This window comes from Pelodiscus sinensis, chromosome 28, assembly GCF_049634645.1.
Source record: "Pelodiscus sinensis isolate JC-2024 chromosome 28, ASM4963464v1, whole genome shotgun sequence".
Taxonomy (NCBI): Eukaryota; Metazoa; Chordata; order Testudines; family Trionychidae; genus Pelodiscus; species Pelodiscus sinensis.
The window spans coordinates 524,758-550,194 of NC_134738.1; the positions used below are offsets into that span (position 1 = coordinate 524,758).

A 25,437-nucleotide genomic window follows, 5' to 3' on the forward strand; every position below is an offset into this window, starting at 1 on the left:
TAAGTAATTACTGAACGAGTTTTTCTTTGAACAAAAACATAAAAGGAAGCTTTTCACATAAATTCAGGATCATATTACAGAAAGCCTGAGGGCAGTGAACTTATCACCCCTACTTTGGAAGGCTAAATTTAAGTTGTTACCCCTCCATACTCTTTCCCACATGGAGCCAACTGCAAGAATGGGGACTACGAATACCAGAGGCTTATCACCATTTCCTCTGACAAATGATAAATGCTGAGTTTTTTAAAAGTGCACCGGTGCTGTTATCTTCATTATTATTCTTTTTGATCTGCTGAGCTGGTTATAGAAAAATCAAAATAAGTTCAACTGTGGGGTGGAAAAATCAAAAGCAATTTTATTCCTAAGTGAAAGACAAATGGAATTACTTACAGGAAACATTTTGAAAAGCTGCAACCTGTAGGCAGTCCATCCTTTTTTGGATTTGTAAATTGGTAAGGGGAATTTGACGTTCCTTGCATATTGAGAAAACAACAACACTAGGAAAATAGTCCTGAGGGAGAGAAAAAAGGATCATAAATCATTAGCATCAGTATGTTAAAACTCCTTTCCATTACAAATACAATATTATAATCTCTTGCAGACATTCTACTACTTAGGTACAGTAGCATATTTTGGTGCTTATCCAAGACAAAACACTTTTATAGAGAGAAAATAAACAGTTTAATAAGTATGAGGCCATTGTAATGAGAAATCTAATCCCGTATGCATGCTTTTAAGTAAATAGGTCAGAACAGAGGGAATGAGATTAAGAGATCTAGGCCAGAGAGATGCATTTTCACAGATGAGAAAGCCACTGAGATTGAGAGATATGGGTTTATTTTTCTTTATAAATCCTGTTTTAAGGCTCTGCCACTATCTATGACAGCACCGTGTGAAAGCACAGAGGTCTATGACTCTATAAGGTCTCACTACTAAATACACAAAGAAAGAGAAGGAAAGGTCAAGAGACAAGTTGGAGCAAGTAATGGAGAGATCATAGTACAATAATTCCTCATTTAACACATGCCCGCTTAACAAATTTTCACGATAGAAGGTTCCCCCCCCCCGGAACGTTTTTTTGAATTACACAACCGTCCCCGGAATAACACGATTTCCCCAGCTGGCCTATTGACAGCAGCTACGCGGGGCTTCCCCTGCCTCCCTGCAAAGCAGCGGAGGGTTTGTTGCTCGCTGCGCCATTTCCCGCTGACTCCCCCTCGCCGGACGCCTTGCCCCCTCTCCTCTGCCCCCGCTTGCAGGCCCTGCAAAGCAATGGAGGGTTCGCTGTGCACCACGCCATTCCCCAGTGATCCCCCTTCACCAGATGCAGTGCGGGTCCTGGCAGACTCGTCACAGCGGCATACTCCCAACCCAATCCCCCTCCCCTCCTCTCCCTGCTGTAACCCAGTCCCATTTCTCCCCCAACCTTATGTCCCGGTCCCAACAGACACCACTGCTTGAAACGCAACCCCCACCTTTTCCATTATTTTCAATGGGATAACTGACCCCACATAACACGTTTCACTTAACACGATCATTTTCTGAAACATATCTATAGTGTTAAATGAGGAATTACTGTACTTACAGAAAGCCTACCATCTCCAAAGCACTGTGACTATACAAATATTAGTCAATTGAGTTACCAAAAGGCAGTTCTAGCATCAACTCTTGAGGATTTCAACTTTGTGGCATTTTCACCTTCTGACATGTGAATACATTGGTCAAAGATTAATGAGTTACACATTAGCGCAGGGTGAAATTTCACACTTATGCAGAAGGACAGCTCTAGCCTTACACCCCACTTCAGTGATATACAGGACCTGTGCTGGCTCTCTGGCACAGTGGTATAATTCACTTAGCCTTTAGACCAGGGGTGGGCAATAACTTTTGCCTGGGGGGCCACTTCAAATATTTTTTGAAGTAGCCACGGGCCACCCTGGAAGGAGCAGGGCTTAAACAGGAATGGGGTGGGGCCTAAATTGGAAGGGACGGAGCCACCCCACTCCCAGACTATAATTGATCTGGGAGTGGGGGAACCTCTTTGCCCCCCCCTTCTCACTAGGCACCCATGCACTGGAAGAGGCTTGGCATGCTCCCCTACCCCCAGGCCCAAACCCTCCTCCGCTCTCCCTCCTGACCTGCAAGCAGTGTGCGGAAACGCCATTTGCTCCTTCTAGGGCAGGAGGAGGCTTTGCATGCTCCTCTGCCCCCAGGCCCTAATTGGCCTGGGGGCAAGGGAGCAGCAGCGCCTCCGCGGGCTGTATCTACCAGCTTGGCGGGCCAGATCCGACTCATGGAGGCCCTTTTGCCCACCCTTGCTTTAGACTAATACATAAATGCTGCACAGTCAAATAATGAAAAGTGAGCTCTGGTGAAGCCATACTCTAATCCTATCCCATGGTCAAGTTTTTACAAGAAACACAATTTTTCTCTAACAACAGGGTATTTAGCAGTCATGTCTTCTGGGAAGCCAGTAACAGAAAGAAGGAGGAGAAAGTGTTTACAAGTGAAACAAAACACAGGACTCTGTAGCACTTTAAAGACTAACAAGATGGTTTATTAGATGATGAGAGTTCGTGGGCCAGACCCACTTCCTCAGATCAAATAGTGGAAGAAAATAGTCACAACCATATATACCAAAGGATACAATTAAAAAAAATGAACACATATGAGAAATGCATAGCCACTTAGCAGAGACAGCACAAAGCAGGGGAAAGATGCAGCTTGTGTAATGCTGTATTATCATGAACTGCTAAAACCACCCACACAGTTCTGTTAAATATGATACTTACAATGGCAAACAAAAAATGAAAACCAAAAATCCAGCTCTCCCCGTCCCGTCCAAAGCCCAAGCAAGACAATATTTGAAGTTCCACTCAAATTTTAGTGTTGATAATAATAGTGTTTGTTACTTGTATTACAATAATGCCTAGAAGCCCTAGCATCAAGCTACCATTTTTCTTGTGCCAAAGCATCTGACTTAAGTTTCTGACTGGCCTCTGGGTCACAAGAGCAAACTTCTAGCTTAGAAGGATTAACAAAATTAATTTAGCACCATTTTAAGATTTTACATAACTACTGCTCACACTGTGAAGGAGGTCAATAAAACACGGTATTTAACATTGTACTCAAGCTCACAATAGGTAAAAACAGTCTTAATGTCTAAAAATTACTAACAACTGCCCTGAAGGTCCTACCCAAAGCAGTTATCTCTTATGCGTCTATGGACTATTTCTGTCCCCTCTGCTGAGTTTGAACAAGATATCTTATCTTGACAGTCAGTCTAACTCTAGTGAGTCAAATAAGAACGCACACTACATAAAAACCTATCCAAAATATGTTTTTTGAAATTCCTTTTTGAAATTCCAGGACAGCAGGTTACATCCCCAATTCGAAGCTTTTCTTTTTATCTTTTCCTGTTCCAAATCATCTTTAGTCCAGAAGAAACTAACAGGCTTTGTTTTCCCTCAAAACTTCAGGTGCAGTTTTTTCTGTGCTGTAATGTCATTCATAATTGCAAAAGTATGAATGATAAGCAGGTAGCTTGCCTTACATTTGAAGTACATCTCTTTAAAAATACATTACTGAAAGATGGACTACCTTTGTAAGTGTAACTGTCTCACCCCAAACCAGAGTCCAACTGGTTACAGATAGCATTATGCAACAGTTATGATAAGACCTAACTAACTAGATTACGTAAAGATGACAGACATCACAAGTTCCCTAATTCAGAGAGGTCACAGGCAGTGGTAAAGCACACAAGTCACTCAGAGTTAGAAATTTAAATGTAATTCCAGTTCTGCCACTGCTTTACTTGAACCATACACAAGTAAACCTCTGTATCTGAATCTGCTGATCTACCATATGGGGGTAATATTAGGCCTGCCAATATTGAGGCTTATGGGAGTCTCTGTACAGCATTTTGCAATCTTTGGATGAAAGACATTAAGAAAACACAGAAATACTATAACTAAATTAGAATACTTTGCTCTAAGTTCCTGCAATATTCCTGAAAAGCATTATTCAATTAATGATAAGTATCTTTGGAATCCATTGTACTGAAACACAAAGTTTATGTATTGTTGTGGGATTTAATGTAATTGCTCTTGGAGGGGGTGGGGTTGGAGAGGGAGGACATGGTCTATGAAAGCTCTGGGATATGTGATGAGCTTCAAAGGACTACAGTACAGGCAGTCCCCGACTTACGCGGATCCGACTTATGTCGGATCCGCACTTACGAACGGGGCTTTCTCGCCCCGGAGGTCGAGGTGGCAGATTGCTACCTGTGAGCTCCGGGGTGAGAAAGCCCCGTTCGTAAGCTGCTCCGGTGCCCCTGGTCTGCTGGAGACCGTCTCCAGCAGACCAGGGGCACCGGGCGGGTTCCCGCGCTTCTGAGGCTTTGCCAGAGCAAAGCCTCAGAAGCGCGGGGAACTGCCACTGCTGCCGCTTCAGTCCCGGTGCCTGTGGTCTGCTGGGGATGGTCCCCAGCAGACCACAGGCACCGGGACTGAAGCCACAGCCGCGGCGGGGTCCCGCGCCTCTGAGACTTTGCCAGAGCAAAGCCTCAGAGGCGCGGCACCCCGCTGCCGCTGCGGCTCTGCTCCCCGTGTCCCTGGTCTGCTGGGGGGGGGGGGGGGGGGGGCGCAGCTAGTGTGCCCCCCCCAGCAGACCAGGTTTTTGTTTTGGACCCTGGGGCAGAGCAGCTGGGGTGCTGCCGATTGGTCCTGCAGCGCCGCTCTGGGCACTACTGGACCAACTCGGCAGCACCCCAGCTGCTCTGCCCCAGGTCCTGATTCAGCCGCTGCTGGTCAGTTTCAGCAGTGGCTGAATGAGGCAGAGCATCGGCTGGGGCAGAGCAGATGGGGTGCTGCTGGGTTGGTCCAGTAGCACCGAGGAGCGGCGCTACTGGAGCAACCCAGCAGCACCCCAGCTGCTCTGCCCCAGGCGTCCCCAAGTCAGCTTCTGCTGAAACTGACCAGCGCTGACTACAGGAAGCCAGAGGCAGAGTTACTCTGCCCCGGGCTTCCTGGAATCAGCTGCTGATCAGTTTCAGCAGCAGCTGACTTGGGGACGCCTGGGGTTCTTAAGTTGATTCTGTATGTAAGTCAGAACTGGCGGTCAGTTTCAGCAGCCGCTGAATCTGGATGCCAGTTCCGACTTACATACAGATTCAACTTAAGAACAAACCTACAGTCCCTATCTTGTACGTAACCCGGGGACTGCCTGTACTTTAAACAATGTGTCAGATGAGAAGGAACTTCTGGGGAAAAAGGGTTTTGTCCTGGAGCAAGGTGAATCAAATTCCTACCTCCAGACCCAACCATATGTAGTTAAACACTAAAGAGGGAACCACCATCTGCTGATTGTTAGGGTTGACAGATGTCTGGTATTGGCCCGGACATGTAAAATGTCCAGTATTTTCTGTTTTCCTTGGAAGGCCAGTTGGGACATTCTTCCTGCCGCATTTGGTGGGGGGCAGGAGGAGATTTAAAGGTGCAGTGACTTTTTTTTCCTCTCAACTTTGGTCCCCCAGGGGGTTTTTTTTGTTTGTTTTTTGACTCAACCACTCCCCCCTCCCCGCCCCCTGCCATGTTCAGTATTTTTTGTGAAAGTATCTGGCAACCCTACTCATTATCTATTCTCAGAATCTGAAGATTAAAGATCCAAGCTGTATACAGGAGCAATTGACTTACTCATGGGTATGCTTCTTGTCAATTAAACAGTTATGAACTTGAAACCACAGAAAAAGCCCTTTGTGAGGCCTAAAGGACTGATCAACTTACTAAAGGATTAGCTTGGGGGGTGGAGGGATTTCTGGTAAACTTTTTAGCATGCGTGTAGAGTTTTACTGTTCTTCTGTAATGCTTTCACCTTAAGAACAAAGGTTGTTACTTACAAAGAACTTATAATTACGGGCAATTACAGCAGTTTATAGCCTCTGAGGAGTAAGCGAAGTGCAAAGGCAGGACTGTTTAGGCAGATTGAGAGTTCTCCAGCAAACCAGTCTAAGCAGGGAAGCATGAACACTGGAAAAACACCAGTCTTGAGGGACAGACGTAGATTATAACAGCTGAAGAGTTAGGAGCCTAGGGTGGGTGCCATTACTAGATGATGCAGGGGGAATTATGTGGAGCTATCTCGAACTGTGACAGGCCTTATTCACAAAACAGACCAGCATCCTAGACAGCCAGTCTAGGAACTCATGTTTCCCAGTCTTCACTTGGTTCTCAACACACTATGATGTCAAGTATCAGAGGGGTAGCCGTGTTAGTCTGAATCTGCAAAAGCGGCGAGGAGTCCTGTGGCACCTTATAGACTAACTGAAGTGTAGGAGCATAAGCTTTCGTGGGCAAAGACCCACTTCGTCAGATGCATGTCATGCATCTGACGAAGTGGGTCTTTGCCCACGAAAGCTTATGCTCCTACACTTCAGTTAGTCTATAAGGTGCCACAGGACTCCTTGCTGCTTTAACACACTATGATGTAGGCTAAGATTAGTTATTTCAGCCTTGGACTCTGATTTATGTAACACATGAGGTCAGAAAACTATTTGGGTAATTAAAAACCCCGTGAAACAGGATTAACTACCTGTTTAGCAAAGAATAGTTCATTTACAGGTACTTTTCCGCCTCCCAAGTTAGCAACCCAACTCTTTACAGCATGTCATAACAGTCAAGGTATTTTCATGAGACATTTTTCTGCAGATCAGCCTTTTTTTTTTAAACATACCAAGTTCAGCTGACTGAGGGGACACTGTCCAGTCTTGTACAAATTTCTGCATGCAGGAGCCAGGCAGGATTTACTGACTAGCTGATACTTAACTATTTAATTGCTGTTTCCTACCAACAAACAGAATGGGGAGGGAGTAAAGTCCATCCAATGGGAAACTTGAGAGTTGCTGCTGGGACTGAAACGTAGAATGAAGTTAGGGAATACACAAAGTCATGGATGGAGAAGAGAAAAAGGAAAGTAAAACTGTAAGGCAGAAGTCACACACACGCTAAAGGAATGCATTTTTCTTCAGGAACTGTTGTTCAGTGTGAAGGCAGGAAACCTATATAATGAACAAAAACTAACCAAACATTCATTATTACTAAAAGCTATGGTCTATCCTTTATCTTTTGCAAACCACTCACTGATATCAGCAGAACCACTGTGGAGGAAATTCCTGTGCACCCCTATTTCAATGATCTGCAAGAGTACTTACAACATAGCAATACCCCAGTGTTTGCCTGCTCTCTCTCCTGCAGCCTGGAAACCCGACAGGCCAATCAGAGCCACAGTTGGTGTAATCGTCAGCGGTCCAATGTATCTCAGGAGAGCTCCAGGAAGGCCAAGGAAGCCAATTACCACTTCTATTAAGGAGGACATGATAATCGCCCCTTGGATCTGAACACACAAAGAAGGGGGAAAATGCAGCTGAATTAATTTTGAAATGAATACACTAAACATTCTTTTTCGGCTCTGGGTTATAAACTGCAATTAAAAAATTCTGTGACAAAGCAGGACTCAGCAAACTGGTTATTCTCATACAACAGCTCATTATGCGTTTAAGTGACTTATTGCTTACGTATAACACTTAGGATTTTCTCCACAAAACGATTACCCAACAGACCAATTGGCTGGTTTGGTAGTTGTGTGGATAGCACATCACACTGTCATACAGGAGACCTGGGTTCCAGGCTAACCTTTAAGCTCTCAGTTCGAACCGGCAAGGGCTGGTGGCGCCACGGAGGTGATGCTCTTAGCTCCTAGGGGCAGAGTGTATGCTGCATTGTTCACAAGTGCTCCTTAGAAGCTGGTATAGAGCAGCGTTGTGGTCTCAGGAGACTGCCAGCCTTCTTGGCTGCAGGGCTCTTGGCAGGATGTAGCTATGGTTTGAACATGGGGAAGAGAGAGGGGTTGTTTTAAATTGAGGAAAGATTTGCAGCCCAAAGCAACGGGATGGGAGATAAGTTCCATGACACATGCCTCAACTGGACTATTCTACCTATCCTTCTGTAGTGTGATGTTTGGGCATAACCCCCATCCTGGGCTCTGGAGGACATGAGAAAGTTCATAGATAAATGCTGGAGGTAGGAAAGGAATTGGGCAGACTCAGCAAATCTCTGGGGAGAATTAACATCTCCATCAGAACTGTACCCAGCTTTAGTGATTTGCTAACTGCAGATGGTAATCCTTCAGGAACAGCCTATTGAATTATTGAGCAAGGGTAGGCAAGAATTGGTGAACACAAACTGCACATTCTAAGAAGCAGAATATTAGTCTCCCTTGTGTATTGTACTGTATGACTTTTTGAACATGATAAATGAGTCATTTTATTCCATTTTCAGAAATGAATAAAGAAGCTGGAACAGTTAAGAGTCACATAAAGAAGATAACAGGATATATTCAGATGGAATGGTAGTGAAGGAAGAAATTACAAACTTAAAAAACAAGAACATGTATAGAGGCATGGATGTATAGAGCACGTTAACTGAAATGGGATGATCAACAGAGAAAGGCTACTTATGTTACCTCTCGTATCCTGGGGTACCAGATATGCTCTGTGTGCAGCAGCTCTGTTGTTCCATTAGTAACTGTTACATCTCGGAGGAATACAGAAACATGTTTTAATTTCTGCATCCCATTCAGAATGCTATTATTTAGGAAGGGAAAGATTCATCTAATACTTCAGTAGTAGTTTATGTTTTAGACTGAACAATATTTGAGAAACAAAAATTCCCAGTTCTAGCAATCAGTTTTCAGAGTCTGTTTACAGAACTAGACATGAGTAGCTGTCCTGTGCTAGCTAATTCAGGCGCACAGGGCTCAGGCTGCATGGCTGCTTCACTGCGATTTAAACCTCTGGGCTCTGGCACAGTGGGAGGGACAGAGACCAAAGCACCAGGACTCTGCATTTTGGAGGGTCCCAGAGCCAGAAGTCTACATGGCAATCAAACAGCCCTGCAATGCAAGTCCAGGTCAACTGGCCAAGGGCAGCCGCAGGTTTTCATTTGAAGTGTAGACACATCTTCAGAGAACTAAGACAGCACTTCCTAAGGATTAATCACCAATTCCCTCATACACCAGAGTGGAAAATCCTATTTTGCCAAATGTAAGGATCAATTATGGATTCTTTCCATTCCAGTAAAGAACTGAATGAGAATGTATTAAATCGGGAGAATCACTTGATTTTCTACCATGTCTAAAACAGTCGAACAAGTTCATTAGACTGCAATAATAGCTCACGAGTGACCCCTTTAGAAGGCTAGAAATGGTGAAGAGCAAGACAAAGCAATGGTACTTTTCAATCATGAAAAACTTCTATGCAGGAATAAGTCCCAACAGAGTGTGTACTTCTAAGTTGTTAACACATGCTTCAGCGCACTGTGATGTATCATGTTGAAAGCAGATAATCTTCAACCACCATGTAGCCTACTAATGTACACATTACCATGGCTTATTGCCATTAACACTGGAAATTTGTGTGTAATTTCATAACACCCAAGTTTGCATATTCTAAACTATAGACCTGGATATCTACCTTCTAATATTTGAAAACTCACTAGGTTTTGTATAAAAAAGTGAGAAGTGAAAAGAAGGAGGCCACAAACAGCTAATTAAATGGTTCAAGGGCTCATGAGAGGCAGCTGGAAAATGTCACTTTCCTAACTTTAACCTGTTTTCCCTTCCTTAAGTCAAGCTACCGCATTTTGCACAGAGTAACTTCTTAAAATCTATTATAGAAAACTGAACTGAAAACATAGTTCCCACTTCAGTTTTTTAACTTCAAGAGAGACCAGATGGTCAGGTCTCATCTAAAAAGTAACTATACATCTGTGGGCAACTTCTCAAGGCCTAATTTGATCACAATTTTGTTTAACTGGTGACACTGAGGTGGAAACAAAACTTGGCTTTCAAAATCCAGGGTTATTATTCAGGGATAGAGTTTAAGGCTACAAGGGGCCATGAGCACTTCTAGACTGATCTCCTGTGTACACAAGGCCATAGCCTTTTGTCCATTTACTCCTTATTGAGCTCAAGAACCTAAGGCATATTTAACTAAGGCATATTTTCCAGAAAGGCATCCAGTTTTGATCTGCAGACCTCAGGAGATAGAGAATCTACCATTTCCCTTGGAAGTCTGAGCCAACGTTTAATCACCTGCACTATTAGATACGTGTTTCTAATTTTAATTCACCCACCTTAAACTTCCAGTCCTCGGTTCTTGTTCTGCCTCTCTTCACTAAACTAAAAAGCCCATTAGTACCAACTATTTTTCCTCCATAAAGGTTCACTAATTAGAGCACCTTAGCTTATTAAAAAAAAATTAAGCACTGAGCTCCCAGCATTGCAATGGGAGCTCATGTTGAGTTGCTGGTCCACTATAACTTCTAACTCCCTTTCAAAGTCACTACTTGCCAGGATACAATCCCTCATTCTGTAGGTATGGCCTACATGAGGTCCTGCTTTGTGTTTTAATATAGCCAAATGCATTTTGTTGTATGGGTCCAGATTGCAAACAATCCAGATGACTGCCTTATTCTTGTTATTTACTATTCAGCTGGTCTATTCGTCATCTGCAAATTTTATCCACAGTACTTTTATACTGACTTCCAGATGGTTGACAAAAATACCGACTAGCACTGGACCTAATATTCAACCTCATGGAACACCTCTAGAAATAATCTGTTCAATATTTACTCACCAATACAACTATGTTTTAAGAGGTCTCAAGCTAGACAGTTCTTCCACTTCACATAGGGTTTGATACTAGATAGTAGTAGTATTTTAACCTTTTGGAATAATGACATAACTATGTATGTTTCCACTTTTCTGAATTTTTCCTGTTTTCTCTTCAGCCAAATCTTTTATAATTCTTGGATGCAAATCATTCTGAAGACTGAAAAAGGTTTATTCCTAGTAGATGTTGTTTTAAATCCTTATTAATAAATAATACTGGAAAGTATTTCAAAATGTTCCTGCGTCAAGAGTACATCATCCTAACTACTGAACACTTCTGCCTTTCCTGTGTTATTAACCATTTTATTATATTCATCTATTAATGGGCCTGTACCTCTGCTAGACCTCACCCTCCCAGTTGGTTAACAAAAAATCCATGTTATTAATCTTAGCCCTACCAACGATGGATTTTTTTCCTGATATCATTAATTTTATTCTTTTTTTTAAACAGAATTTTCACAAAATCATTTTTTCAAAAGCAGAAAAGCACACATTTCTCCTACCTACTCAGTTCATTCCCAAAGAAAAGTCAATGACACATCAAAAGGTATGTTGCAAATTAGATGTTCCATTTTGAGTTACCCGGTAATTTATCCCAAAGTTAAAATTCCACAAGCATACATGACTTGCATTTACCTGTGTTATTACATTTCCACTTCTCCAAGGAGAGGATAGCTCTGGCAGGTGCTAAGAATGCAAAAGCACTGGCTTGAAACAAAGGTAACCTGAAGGAAATGGAAAGAGAAAATACAGACATTTATATTTTGCAACATGATAGTAGTTGGTGCATCTACACAGCAGGGCTTAACGCGAAATAAGCTATGCAAATTGAGCTACGTCAATTACACAGCTTATTTTGAAATAGCTTATTTCGAAATTGGGAGTGTCTACACAGCACTTATTTCAAAATAGAGCACTCCTCCTCCGACTTACCTTATTCCTCATACAATGAGGGTTACAGGAGTTGGAGTAAGAAGTCCTCCAGCTTGACAGTATTTCAACTTCATTTAGAAATAACTGTGTAGATGCAGCCTAAGTTATTTTGAAGTAAATTATTCTTTATTTAAAGGAATACAAAACACCATCCAGAGATTTAGAAAAGTATTAAATACAATCACAGCTATTGTCAGTAACAAATGTTACCAAACACTGGTACGCAAATACCAAATGTTGGTACAACAAGACCTTTATTCAACGGGGGGGTGGGGAGAGAAGTAGCACATATTGTCCGGGGCACTTGGAACTGAAAGTACACAAATACAGTATGTGAAGTGTTAAGTTTCCCTGTGAAATGCAAGTTATTCTTCACATAGTTTGAAAAAGTGATACATCTTAATTAGATGGGCTAGGATTAAAAGCATATATAGACTGATCATTGAGTTAATGTCTAAATAGCTGTAATGTAGGCAAAAACTATACATTCCATGTGAGTAAGAATAATAGACCTGGAAACAAATGATTTTAAAGAGCTTATATAAATTTACAGAAAGGTTTTAAAAATGACATCCATCTGTAGAGAACGATAGCTGTATAAATTCAGTAAGCTACAACTTGAACATATTAAAACAGCAAAAGACATTGCTTAACTATGTAAGAACAACACTTTGATCTGTTCTCTACATACTCTTGGAAAGATGGTCACACAGTTCTCCTGAAAAATAAATCAACTCGGACACTTGCTGCCTACCCCTGCTCTTCCAGCAACAATGGAAACTCCTGATGCCTGCAGAACCAGCTGCACAGGAAAGGAGCAAGACTAGCAGGCTCAGCTTGGGCTAACAAATACCACAAGGAAGTGAGAACAGAGTGAGGTGAACAAGGAGAGGGCGAGGAGCTAGAAAACAGAGGATATAGGTCTGGACATCATGCATCAACTTCATCTGTTTGCAGGAAGGAAGAGGGATCAAGGGGTAGGGTTGCCAGGTGTCCGGTTTTCGCCCGGACAATCCGTTTTTTCTGGACCCTGCCCGGTTTCTCTCGGAAGACTGGCAGGGACAATCTTCCCCTGCTGCATCTGGCGTGGGGAAGCGTGGAGTGCGGGGATTCGTAAAGGCATATCACTTTTTTTTTTGCTCAACAAGTTTGGTCTCCCAGTTTTTGGGAGGGTGGGGGGTTTGCCATGTTCGGGATTTTTGGTGAAAGCATCTGGCAAGCCTATCAAGGGGAGGTAGTGCACGAGATTCATTTACAAGAAATGGCCCCCACACTGACAATTTAGGCTTTTTGTATGTACTGGCAGCATTCAGACCACATGTGAAAGGCCATGACTTTGCTTGGTTTGTGAGACCTCTGCTTTGGCTTGAGTTCCTATATTGGCTACTCAAAGCAAAAATCTAAAGCTTACCTATGGCAAAGAGAAACAAAGTGATTCACCTCATCACTTTAAGCTTCATTGGACAAACTGAGCACACAGCCTATAGCAAAATGCTATCTGAAACAAGCTGCTACTGCACCCCTCCTTTATCCTACTCCCCTCCCCTTTTACAAATCCTTTCATTAAAATACCTCATAGAAAAATTCTTCAATAATGAAGTCAGTTTTAGTGTTTCAGCTTGACTCCAGATGGGTAATTTACTCCATGCAGAAGAAGCTTTTCAATATAAATGTAATTCGACCTATAATATGCACATGTTGTTGGCATTCAAAGCTTCCTTTCAAATAATTAGATATCAATCTATTCTCTGAATATTAAATAGTCACTGAAGCCTGGACTTCTGCTCTGTCAACTTGCCTTCATTGGACAAAAAACTTCTTCACAGATAAATTTACATTATAAAATGGTAAAATTGCAGGGTCTTGGAAGACATCAATGCAAAAGAATCCAGGAACTGAATTTTTAATTTTTTTTAATCGAATATAGCTGTTATGTGAAGTGCTGAAAGATGTTCCCAGCTGTGGAGATTAAAAAAAAAATAATTGTTTAGATTTTCATGTAAATCACTGTAGCTCTGATTCAGGAAAGCATGCACACATGTGCTTAAGTTAATCTTTGGGATATTCTGCTTTGATACTTTTTTTGGTACGTTATCTAATGTTGTTTTGCATGACTGACTCCTCAGTCGTTGGAAGTCAAATCTGACCTCCTGTATTTATCAGAGTTTTTCCAGCAAAGTACCTGCTCTGTTTTTTTTCTAACCAGAAATGGACATATAAGCTACCTTAAATTGTTACCAGAATAAGTGAGTGAACAACTAACAATCAGTTATCGTTCAAAACAGCTAACATTAGTATTGGCCTTGGTTAATAGGTTGGAACATATTCCATAAAATATATTTCCAGTTTTCAAGTCCCACACATACTGGATAGGATTTATGCTACCTACTGTCTGTCAAACAAAATCTCATTTGCAATGAGTTATTTCAATTGGCGTTATAGTGTGGTACTTTAGTCCTTAGTCCTATTTCTAATATTTGCACTGCCAGTCAATTCATAGGAAGTAAATTCTAATGTAACACCGAGATCAACATAATTGCTGCAAAAACAAAGGACAGTATAAAAGGCGAAAGCACCCTTATTGACTCATCAAACTGCACTGACTATTCGATAAGCCAAATAATTGAAACTTTACATCACTAATTTAGAGGTGAAAAGTCTAACAGCAAGCCTAGAATCATAGAATCATAGAACTGGAAGAGACCTCAGAAGGTCATCAAGTCCAGCCCCCTGCTCTAGGCAGGACCAATTCCAACTAAATCAACCCGGCCAGAGCTTTGTCAAGACGAGACTTAAACACCTCTAGGGCTGGAGACTCCACTACTTCCCTAGGTAACCCATTCCAGTAATTCACCACCCTCCTAGTGAAATAGTTTTTCCTAATATCCAACCTGGACCTCTCCCACCACAACTTGAGCCCATTGCTCCTTGTTCTGCCATCTGTCACTACTGAGAACAGCCTCTCTCCATCCTCTTTGGAACCTCCCTTCAGGAAGTTGAAGGCTGCTATCAAATCCCCCCTCACTCTTCGCTTCTGCAGACTAAAAAGACCCAAGTCCCTCAGCCTCTCCTCATAAGTCATATGCTCCAGCCCCCTAATCATTTTGGTTGCCCTCCACTGGACCCTCTCCAATGCGTCCACATCCTGAACTAGGGATGCAAGGAATTAACTGGCAGGGGCTGGAGCAGGCAGAGGCGGCTGGAGCTGGCCCGCCACAAACAGGGGCCGCCCAGGTGTGCCTGTCATAGGCAGGGGCCACTCAGTCCAGCCCCTCTTTTAATCAGTTAACTGGTTCAACATCACATCTAACCAATTCAACAGGATTTTATATTCCTATCCTGAACTAGGGGTCGCACACTTTGTAGCTTGTGTAGGCTGAGCTCAATGCACACACAAGGGGCTCCAAACATTCTTCCCTTCCTCCCCCTGCTTTCTCCTCCACTACTGCAGGGACTCTCTGAAAACTCCCCCAATCTCTTCTTTGCACCAGGGAATCTGTGCACCCCCTATTCCTCCCATACAGCATCCCCCATGTACACAAACTCCAGTAGCTTTGTCTGCACCCTTTTTCCCCACTATCCCCAAGTTATCCATTCCCCTCCGTGACATTCTGGCCAATTATTCCTGTAGCACTGAAATGCTAAAGTTGATCAGGTGCAACGCTCAGAAGTTATTGTGCTAAACACATATAGAGAAATGCTACTGCAGGGAGCATAAAGCTTCCACAAGGCAGCAGCGAAGAGGTTAAGGGCGGCATAGCGTTGTCACCCTTACTTCTGTACTATCACTGGTGGGACACTGCCATCAGAGCTGGGAATCCAGCTAACAGCTGCTGCTATGCAGAGACCCAGCTCTGAGGTCAGCACAGAAATAAGGGTGGAAACACCATGACCTTTGAGGTCGGGATTCCCAGTCTGAGAAACATTTGTCTCTGCTGTGAAATCCATATAGTAGAGATGGGCAACCTAGGCTAGCGAGTGAGCTGCACGAGTGGCCACCTCCATCTCAGTGGGCTGCAAGATCATCATAACCAAGACAGTCTCCCAGTTTAGGGTGGTTCTGCCAACTGCACCTGCCTACCTAGAATTTGCAGGGTGAACCCACTGAACCAAGCAGCATTTTGATTTAATGCCGAGGGAACACACGGCTCTCTCAGTCAATGTTGTGTACAATCAGCATGCGCCTCACTTCACATGACTTTGCTTTACATGTGTGTCACATCAGTAATACCAAGAGGAAAAAAACCCTACACAGGCAGAAGCCAGCAGAAACCAGCAACGCTGCACATGGGCTACAGTAAAGAAAATGTCTTGCAGGCCACACTTAAAACCCCAGTGGCCCACAGGTTGCTCACTACTGTCGTGCAGTAAAGGGACACAAATTTGGTAGGGTTAGGGTTAGGGTTTAAGATGTAATATCAAGGTCAACTCAATTTCCTAGTGATTAAGGTTTTCTATTGATGCCAGATTTTGAATAATTAAAATGTTGTTTTGAAATGGTCTAGCTCAGTGTTTCTCAACCAGTGGTATGAGTACCCTGAGGGGTACTCAAGAGAAGTCTGGGGGTAACGTCAACACAACTGAAATGTGGAGAAAACTGAATTTTTGTTTTAAGATTTACAGTGCTTTATTATTTTTGTACTTTTTATACCCAAATATTTCCTCACCCGTCCAGCTTCCTGTATGTTATCAATCAGCAAACCTCAGCAGAATCTGTGAACTCCTTCAATCCCTCAGCTGTATTAACATACAGTGATATGCACCTCTGTCTTACAATTCTTTGCCAAAAGATCATTTTACTGTTGTGTTTAGGGCAATACATTCAAGTCCGTTTGTTTACTATATGGTGATGTTTGATGAGTGTTTGAATTTTGCAATGTTTAACAATGGCTTCCTACACTGCCATTACCTTGGATAACATTGAGATGTTACATGTTACACAAAATGTACATAGGCACAGCCATTTTGCTTTTAACGAACACAGGTTTCAAGTAGGGCAAGTAGTTCCGGTAACGGATTTGTATTTAATAAAAGACGAGGTTAGATAGAGGTATGGAATTGGACGAGTGATATGTTATCGGCAAACTTTGTTTATCTTTGGCATGCGCCTTGCTACTTGATAGCGTCAGTAACTGCCAGCATTCATAGCGGATGGACATAAACAGTCGAATATTATGCTTCTTGCTATTTGAAGTAAGTGATAAAATTGGTATTAGTATAATTTTAGTTTAGTTTTTTAAAATTACAATTGAAGGATTTAAAATGGACTGATTTCTTATGAAAACAAAGAATAAAACTGCAGATTTGGAAGAAGTTAGTACACAGGAAACATGAGGCGGGAAAATCTGTAGTAAAAAAAACCTCCATACCAGTGGTAGAAATGGAAATTCTTCTGAGATAAAAAAAAAACCCATACAGTTACAATTCCAAATATCTTAAATTCGGGTTTACTACAAACGGAAATGTACCCCCTTTGCCACTTTGCATGATTTGCTGTGAGACTTTATCTAACCACTGTATGAAACCGTCTCTGTTGAAACAACACCTTAATACAAAGCATCCTACATTAAAAGATAAATCAATTGAATATTTTAAAAGAAAATGTGAAGGTATCAATATATCTAGTGCTGCTATGAAAAAAATATGTTTAGTGAAACAGAAGTCATCACAATTTAAAATATCCCACTTTCGAACGATACAATAAGAAAAACTGACGAAACGGCAGAAGACATAATAAAACAAATTACTGAAATAATTATTCAGAAAAAACAGGAAAAATTTAAACCACCACCAATAGTCTAGTAGCACCTTAAAGACTAACAAAACATGTAGATGGTATCCTGAGCTTTCGTGGGCACAACCCACTTATTCAGATGACAGGAGTGTTGGAAGCTGAATAAAGATTTAGACTCTGTGCTAGAGATTGCAGTGAAGACAGTTAACCTCAATGTCGTGATCTCTAAATTCATGTCTTTTTTGATCGCTATGCCGTGATATGGGATCTGAACATATTACTTACTATATTACTTCATTCCAATATTTGATGGTTATCACATGGAAGACTGTTCTACCATCTGTTTGAGCTAAAGGGTGAAGTTGCAGTTTCTCACAGAAATCAAATCCGAGTTAGTACAATATTTTCAAGATGAATTATAGATTTGCAGATTAGCCTACGTTTGTGACATTTGAAAAAAAATCAATAACTTGAACCTACAGTTACAAGGTTTTAATACAAATATTTTAATCTTGCACGATAAAGTACAAACAGGCATCCAGGAAAAAATTAGCATTCTGGAAAAATAATATGTTATTTGGAAATTCTGTGTCATGAACATGTCAAAACATCAATAAAGGAACATTTGACAAATTTGGAACGATATTTTCCGAGCTTTGACAGAAGCTTTGGATTTTGAATCAGTTTAATGACAATGCTATTGAGAAAGCAGGGATTTCAGAAGAAATGAAGGAGCACTTTTTAAGCTTTCTACTGATAGTGTACTAAAGATGCAAGGCATGGGATGTGGTGACATTGCCATGTTCTGGCAAAAAAATGAAAGGTGAATATAAATAATTGACTAGCATGGCTTTCACAGAACTCCTCCCATTCACATCAACCTACTTATGCGAAGCAAGTTTTTCAGCTATGACTGAATTTAAAACTAAATTAAGAAATCATATGTCTCCAGAAAATGATTTAATTGTGGCCCTCAGCAGTTTGAAATGTAGGTTTGAAAATCTGATTTCATCCAAACAAGCTCACATTTTGTGTTAAGTTAATTATATTTTTTCTAGTAATTTTACTGATCACTTTTCATTGATGTTTGTATAAAAATATATGCATATGTGTGTACGTATATGTATGAATAGAACATTGGACTTATTTTATGTTCATCTAATTTTTATTTGTCCTTTTTGCACAATCATAAGTACGATGGCAAGTTTATTGCTTATAGGCAATTTCTTCCAACCAACCAGTTACAATTAAGTTGTTTAAACAAATGTGTTGTAATGGTAGAAAAAAAAATTGTGTGTCTGAAAATTCTAGGTACTAGGGATACATATAATTTTTTTAAGGGGGTACTTTATGAAAAAAAAAAGCTTCAGGGGATAGCTGAGTTCATCTGTACAGGATAAACTTAAAAAACAACAAATAGTCTGGTAGCCCTTTAAAGACTAACAAAACATGTAGATGGTATCATGATACCATCTACATGTTTTGTTAGTCTTTAAAGGGCTACCAGACTACTATCATGATACCATCTACATGTTTGTTAGTCTTTAAAGGGCTACCAGACTACTACTTGTTTTTTAAGTTTATAAAAAAAAGGTTGAGAAACACTGGTCTAGCTAACAAATTCATTGCATAGATGTAACAATGCTACAGAGACATAGTTCAGCAAACCTCAATATGTATTTAGGGAAATATATATCTCTCAGATCATAATGGTTCCTTTGGATTAATCCAAAAGCCTGGCAAAGAGGTATGCTCTGGTAAATAGCTTGAATTCCTAACATTAGAATGGAAACCCGACCAACTCACAATGGCTCCACATAGCTGGTACATCCATCCTTAAGGACGTTTAACCAGTGAAATATTACCTTTTTGAAACCATAATAGCTTTATTTGTTTAAACATTTTTCAGTTCATGGGCTTGCCAATAACACTTGTAAGAATCCCACTGCAAGTGTAGTTCATGTCTGCAGACCCCAATCAAATATTAAACTGTATCAAACATACTAATATAGGTACAAACTGTTCAGCCAGCAATTCTCCTCACAAACGAGGCAGTGGAATAGGTCTAAAAGGTGACAGAGCAAGTGTAGAGTGGTCTAAAAATGAAGATGACTTTTTAATCTAAAAGGGTGTGTCTACACTAGCCCCCTAGTTCGAACTAGGGAGGCTAATGTAGGCATTCAAGCCTGCGATTTAAATATTCCTCATTCCAGGAGGAACAACAGGTAGTTTGAACTAGGACTTTATTTCAAACTACCGGGTCCCTGCCACATGTAGATGTGGGCAGCTAGTCCAGATTTGTAAATTTAAAAAAATGGCGACCAGCCGGGAAGATGCAAATCAAGCGCGGGATATTTAAATCCCAGGCTTGATTTGCAACTTCAAATGCCTACATTAGCCTCCCTAGTTCGACATACCCAAAGAGACATAAAAAACTTGGTTATATTTTCCAATTTCTGATTGCTTTAACCACTCCTTGACCTTATATGTACAAGTCTGAATAAGATGCAAAATAAAGAGTTAAAAAGTAAGATGTTACAGGTAACAAGCTTTGAGTAAGCAGCAACACATCAGATACAGCGCTCAATTTAAATGTGATTAAACTAGACTAGATTAAACACTGAGTGCGCTGGTCCATGCTTCTCTACTAAACCCCCACCCCCTTTATAAATGTATAAATCTAGAAGTAAGCACATTTGAGCATCAAGCTAACTCATTATATTCATATGAAGTTATTTTTCTTCTGGTCTTTTCACACTTGATTCTATTCAAGATGCAGGAACAAACTGAGTAGGAAAGATAACTGTCTCATTCATGTGAAGGAACAAATAGTTATAAGGAAAACATGCTCTGGGAAAAAGCAAATGCTTCTCTCTCCTTTCCGACAATTCCACTTCGACAAATAACCCTTTTCTACATCTGAAGTGAGCATTTGATGAATGACGTATTAAAGCAGCTTTACACAATTGTTAGAGCAGCTGGGTAAGAAAAGAACAAAAGAATCTTTTCTAAGAAGGTAGAAGGAAGGTGAGATGGCAGATCAGTTGAATACTTTCTCCTGACTATTGAAAGCAAAACAAGTAACATAAGGACTTTGACTTAGGAAGCCTAAATTGCCTGAAGAGGTTTTGTTCTTTTCCCTTTTGGCTGACCTGTATTAATAGTCCTAAATGATATGTTTAACAGGTTTGCCCTCTTTTCCCTGCTGCATGATCTCTTTTATCCAAAATGTCTGTTTCTTCGGTAAATATTTTTAATTGGAATCATGTTGTCTATTTTTCATTGCAAGTCTAAGATCTCATCTTGTATCATTTTTATGATGAATTAAGTGACACTTGAACAGTAGAAGCAGTTATGCTTAGACATGCTAATATAATAAATACTTTTCTTCTTGTCTTATTTTTCTTTCTTGATTCTATTCAAGATGCAGAAACTTTGTGGCTTTTATCCATCCCTTGACTGACAAATAACGGGTGAACAAGGGGTAAGAAAATACTTAAAATAAAAAATCAGTGGATACTACAGTGAGATTTTATCTAAATTCACTGTTACTAGCACATAGAAGTCACTCTATGATTTGGCAATTATGTATATTATTTAAAAAATCTGGTAATATTGAGACCAGTTTCAGATATGTCATCTTATTAAAAAGTAAGACTTTCAGCAATAGCGGAGTAAAAGATATCCCCCGGGAACTCCAAGCAAGCTAGTTTAATGCTCATGTTCCTTGACAATTTGTGATAGAGGTACTTGCAACTCTGCACAGTTAAGAAATAAGACCATTATTCCTCACTCATTCCCACAGAGGGAATTTAGAAAGATACATACGCAAAGGTTGTAATATTGGCAGAAACAGTCAGGTTAGGGATAAGAAGCTGCCCTTCCTTTTTCTTAATGTCTATTGTGCTAGCTACCTCAGTTATGTAAACAGGATTGAAAAGTGCAAGGGTTACGACAAAGCAAAGGGCGACTCTTCTATATCAGCATTTTATCCTCAGCTATAAGCATGAGTAAATACACAGTTCACCTTCTTTCACAGAAACACACCTGCATCCTTCAGCATCAGAGCTGTATGAGTCCAGAAACCCTACTATTTCAACATGCTTTAACAATCATCTTGGTGAAACTGTCACAGCACAGTATGACAGAAGCAGCAGCAGCTGTTACTGTGTCCATACACTTAAATGTCAACTTTTGTAAAGGAACTGGCTACTTTAAAAGCAGGCTCCTTTTAAAGTGGACTAAATAATTTCCCTCTGCCCCCCATGTTCATTCATTCCTTGCTACTACTATTTTTTTGTTTGGGTCTTCATTTGAAACAGCTTTCCAATTATCTACAATGCAGGACTGGTCTACATTAGAAAATTAGATCAACTCAGATACATTGCTCAGAGGTGTAGAAAATCCACATCTCTGGCATAGTGAAGCCAGCAAGTCTACAACAGTGTTACATTGATAGACTAGACTGACAGAATTAGTCGTTATGACCTCTCAGGGAGGTGGATTCGCTACAGCAACTAGAGAGTCCCTCCAGTCGCTGTCAAGAGTGAGTATGATATGTGTACACTGAAGCGCTGCAGTGGCGAGCTGCAGCTATGCCACTCTGCTATTTTAATTGTAGACATAGCCTGGCTGTCTTACTTCATGTCCATTTTTCTATGAAGCCTTCCAAAATTAGGATCAGACAACTCTATTCCTGAGCAATCTGCAGTTTTAACCATTATTTTTTATTTCATATTCACCCTCCAGAAATACCCTACATACTTCTTGAATCACAGGCTGTGTCCTGTAAATTTAAAGAGATGCATACTCCACCATCAGTATCTCAACAACGAAAAATAAGGTATGAATCTTGATCTCACCTGCATCCAAAAGTTGTTTGTAACAAAGTAGTGATTCCCACACAGAAGAAAATGGTCCCAATCAGTTGGCTGGTAGCCCACTGGTCAAATCCAACACACATGGCATCCGCTAGCAAAAAGGGTACTGCTATAGTTCCACTAAAACATGTCAAGTAGTGCTATGAACATAGAGAAGAATTAACAGCTTGTTAACACTGATAATCACACATACGAAAAATCTCAGATCAACAGAGCAAAAGAAAAATAGTGTATTTATTGCTTCAAATTAGCCAACAACTCTTTCACTGTTTTCTGCATTCTGGCTCCAAATTTTTAATTCCTAGTGTCTTTTACTTCCCATGTTTAGCTACTTTTAGCCCGCTACTAAGAACTTCTACTTACAGATTGCGACGAGGAGTCCTATGGCACCTTATAGACTAACAGATTTATTGGAGCGTAAGCTTTCATGGGCAAAGACTCACTTCGTCAGAAGCATTTGATGAAGTGGGTCTTTGCCCACGAAAGCTTATGCTCCTACACTTCAGTTAGTCTATAAGGTGCCAAAGGACTCCTCATCACTTTTGCAGATTCAGACTAACATGGCTATCCCCCCTCTGATACTTGACTACTTACCGATCATAACTCTGGGTATTGACATAGCTAAATGGTTTCTGTTCTTATTTTTGATGAGGGGGTCTCTAGGCAACCAGACTGAAACAGCTTCCAATTTACAAAAGCAGAAAAATAGGTCCCTCTCTCCCTCCATTTTGAAATACACAAAATCAAAGTTAGAAGGGACTGCTTCAGTCATCCAGACCAGTGTTTCTTAAACTGTGTTCCGCGGCACATTGGTGTGCTGAAAGGCAGTCGGAGGTGTGCTGCAGAGAACAACAGAATTCAAAATGGCTGCCCTTAAAGGGGCAGGAGACCTCCCCCCCCCCAATAACTTTCCCCCTGGCCCTTTTTCTTCCTCAACAAAAAATCCTTGGTGTTCCCCATAAAAAAAAATATTGTTTGGTGTTCCTCAGTCTTAAAAAGTTTAACACACACTGATCTAGACTAACCTCCTTGCCATGGTTGTGGTGTTTCTAAACCATCCCAGACAGAGGAGAGATGAAAGGACTTGTCCACATTCACAGCAAAACAGCAACTAAAATCCAGCTGTTTTGGCTGTCCATTAAGTTCTGCTATGTTCTACACTACAGACATCTGCCAACATTGCTAAGTTTGTCAGAGATGCAAAGTGAATCCTGACCAACAAAGCTGTTCTGGCAGAACTCTGTAGTGTAGACAGAGCCATGCTAGCAAAACTGTGCCTTTACTACTCTAGCTTGTTTCATTTGCAGGGGAAGGTTTTATTACACTGGTACAAACAGCCTAGCCAGTGTAGTTGTGCCCTCACTAAGAGCACTTTGCCAGTATTATATACCAGTGAAGCACTCCTAGACAGAGTCTAACTCTCTAACTAAAAAGTACAAACAAATTCCTGAAAAGCATACAGGGCACTCAGGAAGAGAGTAGTGTTCCCTCCCCATCCCACAACTGATCAGTTTTCCAGCCAGCGGATGCTGCCATCTTGGTGCTAGTCATTCCAAGAACTAACTCTACTAAAAGCAGTATTTCCAAGAAAGATCTGAACGTTAACAGAACATCTCTTTCATCTCCATCCCACTATATTATTCTCACATGAATTAATTAAGCTGTTACTGAATTTTAGTTTTTAGTTAAATTAAGGAACACGTTAGGCAGCAGCCCAAATGGCTATTTGTGAAGCAAGTCTGCAGTAATTCCTGAAATGTAACAGCTTAGCAAGCAACGGTATGTCAAGTTTTGAGAGGTGGTGGGGAAAGGAAAAGACATTTTGCAGGAAGGCTATCTTGACATGACAGGGTTTTTGTTTTTTTGGTTTTTTTTTTGCAAAAATCTGGGAAAGCTGGAGAAGAAAATTAATAGAGATATGAAAAGTAGGAGGGGGGAGCATAGCAACAATTAGGAAGGACTTTTATAAACGTCCAGCTGTTTTAAGACTCCCCAGTAGTATTTTACATCAGTTCTGCCTCACTCTCAGCATACGTACCTCTCTGTTGCCAGCCCCCTCAATCCACTTAAATAAATAATCAAATGGACTCAAAACAGAAGGCAAGTTACTAACATTGTAGAATGCACTATGTACTCTATAAACAACTTCAGAAATAAATGTTTTGAAATGTACCTGTAAACCCAAGAATATGCAGAGATACCAGGGAGGAACATCTTCAATTGTGTAAATCATGTCAGCTCTCTGTGCATCTAAACTTCCACTGCTGTCCAGTGTCTCTGCCAGAGAACTCTATTAAATTAAAAGAGGACAAGCTAAGAGCTGTTTATTATTACTACAGAAGAATAACTGAATTTGGAATGTTAGACAACTTTGAAGGCTCTCTTGGAGAGGACGGGGTCCTATTATTCCAAAGCCACATCAGTGCACAACAAATCTTAAAAACCTTTTCACCTTTGAGATCATCAACCTCTGTCCACAACTCTAACTACTGAGCACGTATGAAACCACTCTCTTTCATAACCCGTCCCCTGCCTATTTATACAAACAAAACATAATCCTCCATTTGTGATATAACCACTTTGGCAGCAGATTATGCCAAAACAAACAAGTATTATCACAGCTGGGTGGTGAAAGAGAAAGAGAGAGAGAAAGAAAGAGAAAAAAAAAAGGAGTAGCAGAACATTCAACAATCGATATTTCAAAAATAAAATGGCTATCCTTGCATAAGATATCTAGATTGAGGGCAAAAAACAAACATTCAGAACTATTATGAGTTAATTCTAAGATTCTTATTTTAGTTATGTTCAATCATTTTTAGCAATCACACCTGTGGGGTTGTTGCGACACACTGGTGAATGTAGGAAGAATGTTAATATAGCTACTTCAGGTAAATCCAAAGCAACTTTATACATACAACTGAGTTACTGTGAGATTTATGCAAGTGTAAATCAGATCTGAATTTGGCCTATACACGTGAATACATCCTAATTAGGAGAAAGCATCCAGATGATTGAACACACAGCTACATGTATGGTTATACCTACCAGCCTCCCTAGATGGTATGCGATAATTTCAGAATTATCATCTTATTTTCTACAGCGAAATAATTTAAATACAATTTTAATGGCTTCATATTCAAAACTAGGCAATTTAAAGAACAGCAT

The 25,437-nt window shown here is 40.7% G+C and overlaps 1 protein-coding gene across 8 annotated transcripts in view; it reads right to left on the reverse strand.

Annotated features, from left to right (window-relative positions):
• SLC23A2 (solute carrier family 23 member 2) overlaps positions 1–25,437 on the reverse strand; it is a 146,410-nt gene that overhangs the window by 23,859 nt on the left and 97,114 nt on the right. For all 8 annotated transcript variants that reach the window (XM_075910861.1, XM_075910857.1, XM_075910856.1 and 5 more), the window contains 6 exons: positions 24,446–24,562; positions 22,255–22,412; positions 11,362–11,450; positions 8,518–8,588; positions 7,208–7,389; positions 391–511 (listed from right to left, as the gene is read on the reverse strand). In XM_075910861.1, coding sequence (XP_075766976.1) covers positions 391–511; positions 7,208–7,389; positions 8,518–8,588; positions 11,362–11,450; positions 22,255–22,412; positions 24,446–24,562 — 738 coding nt within the window. The remainder of the gene's footprint in view (positions 1–390; positions 512–7,207; positions 7,390–8,517; positions 8,589–11,361; positions 11,451–22,254; positions 22,413–24,445; positions 24,563–25,437) is intronic.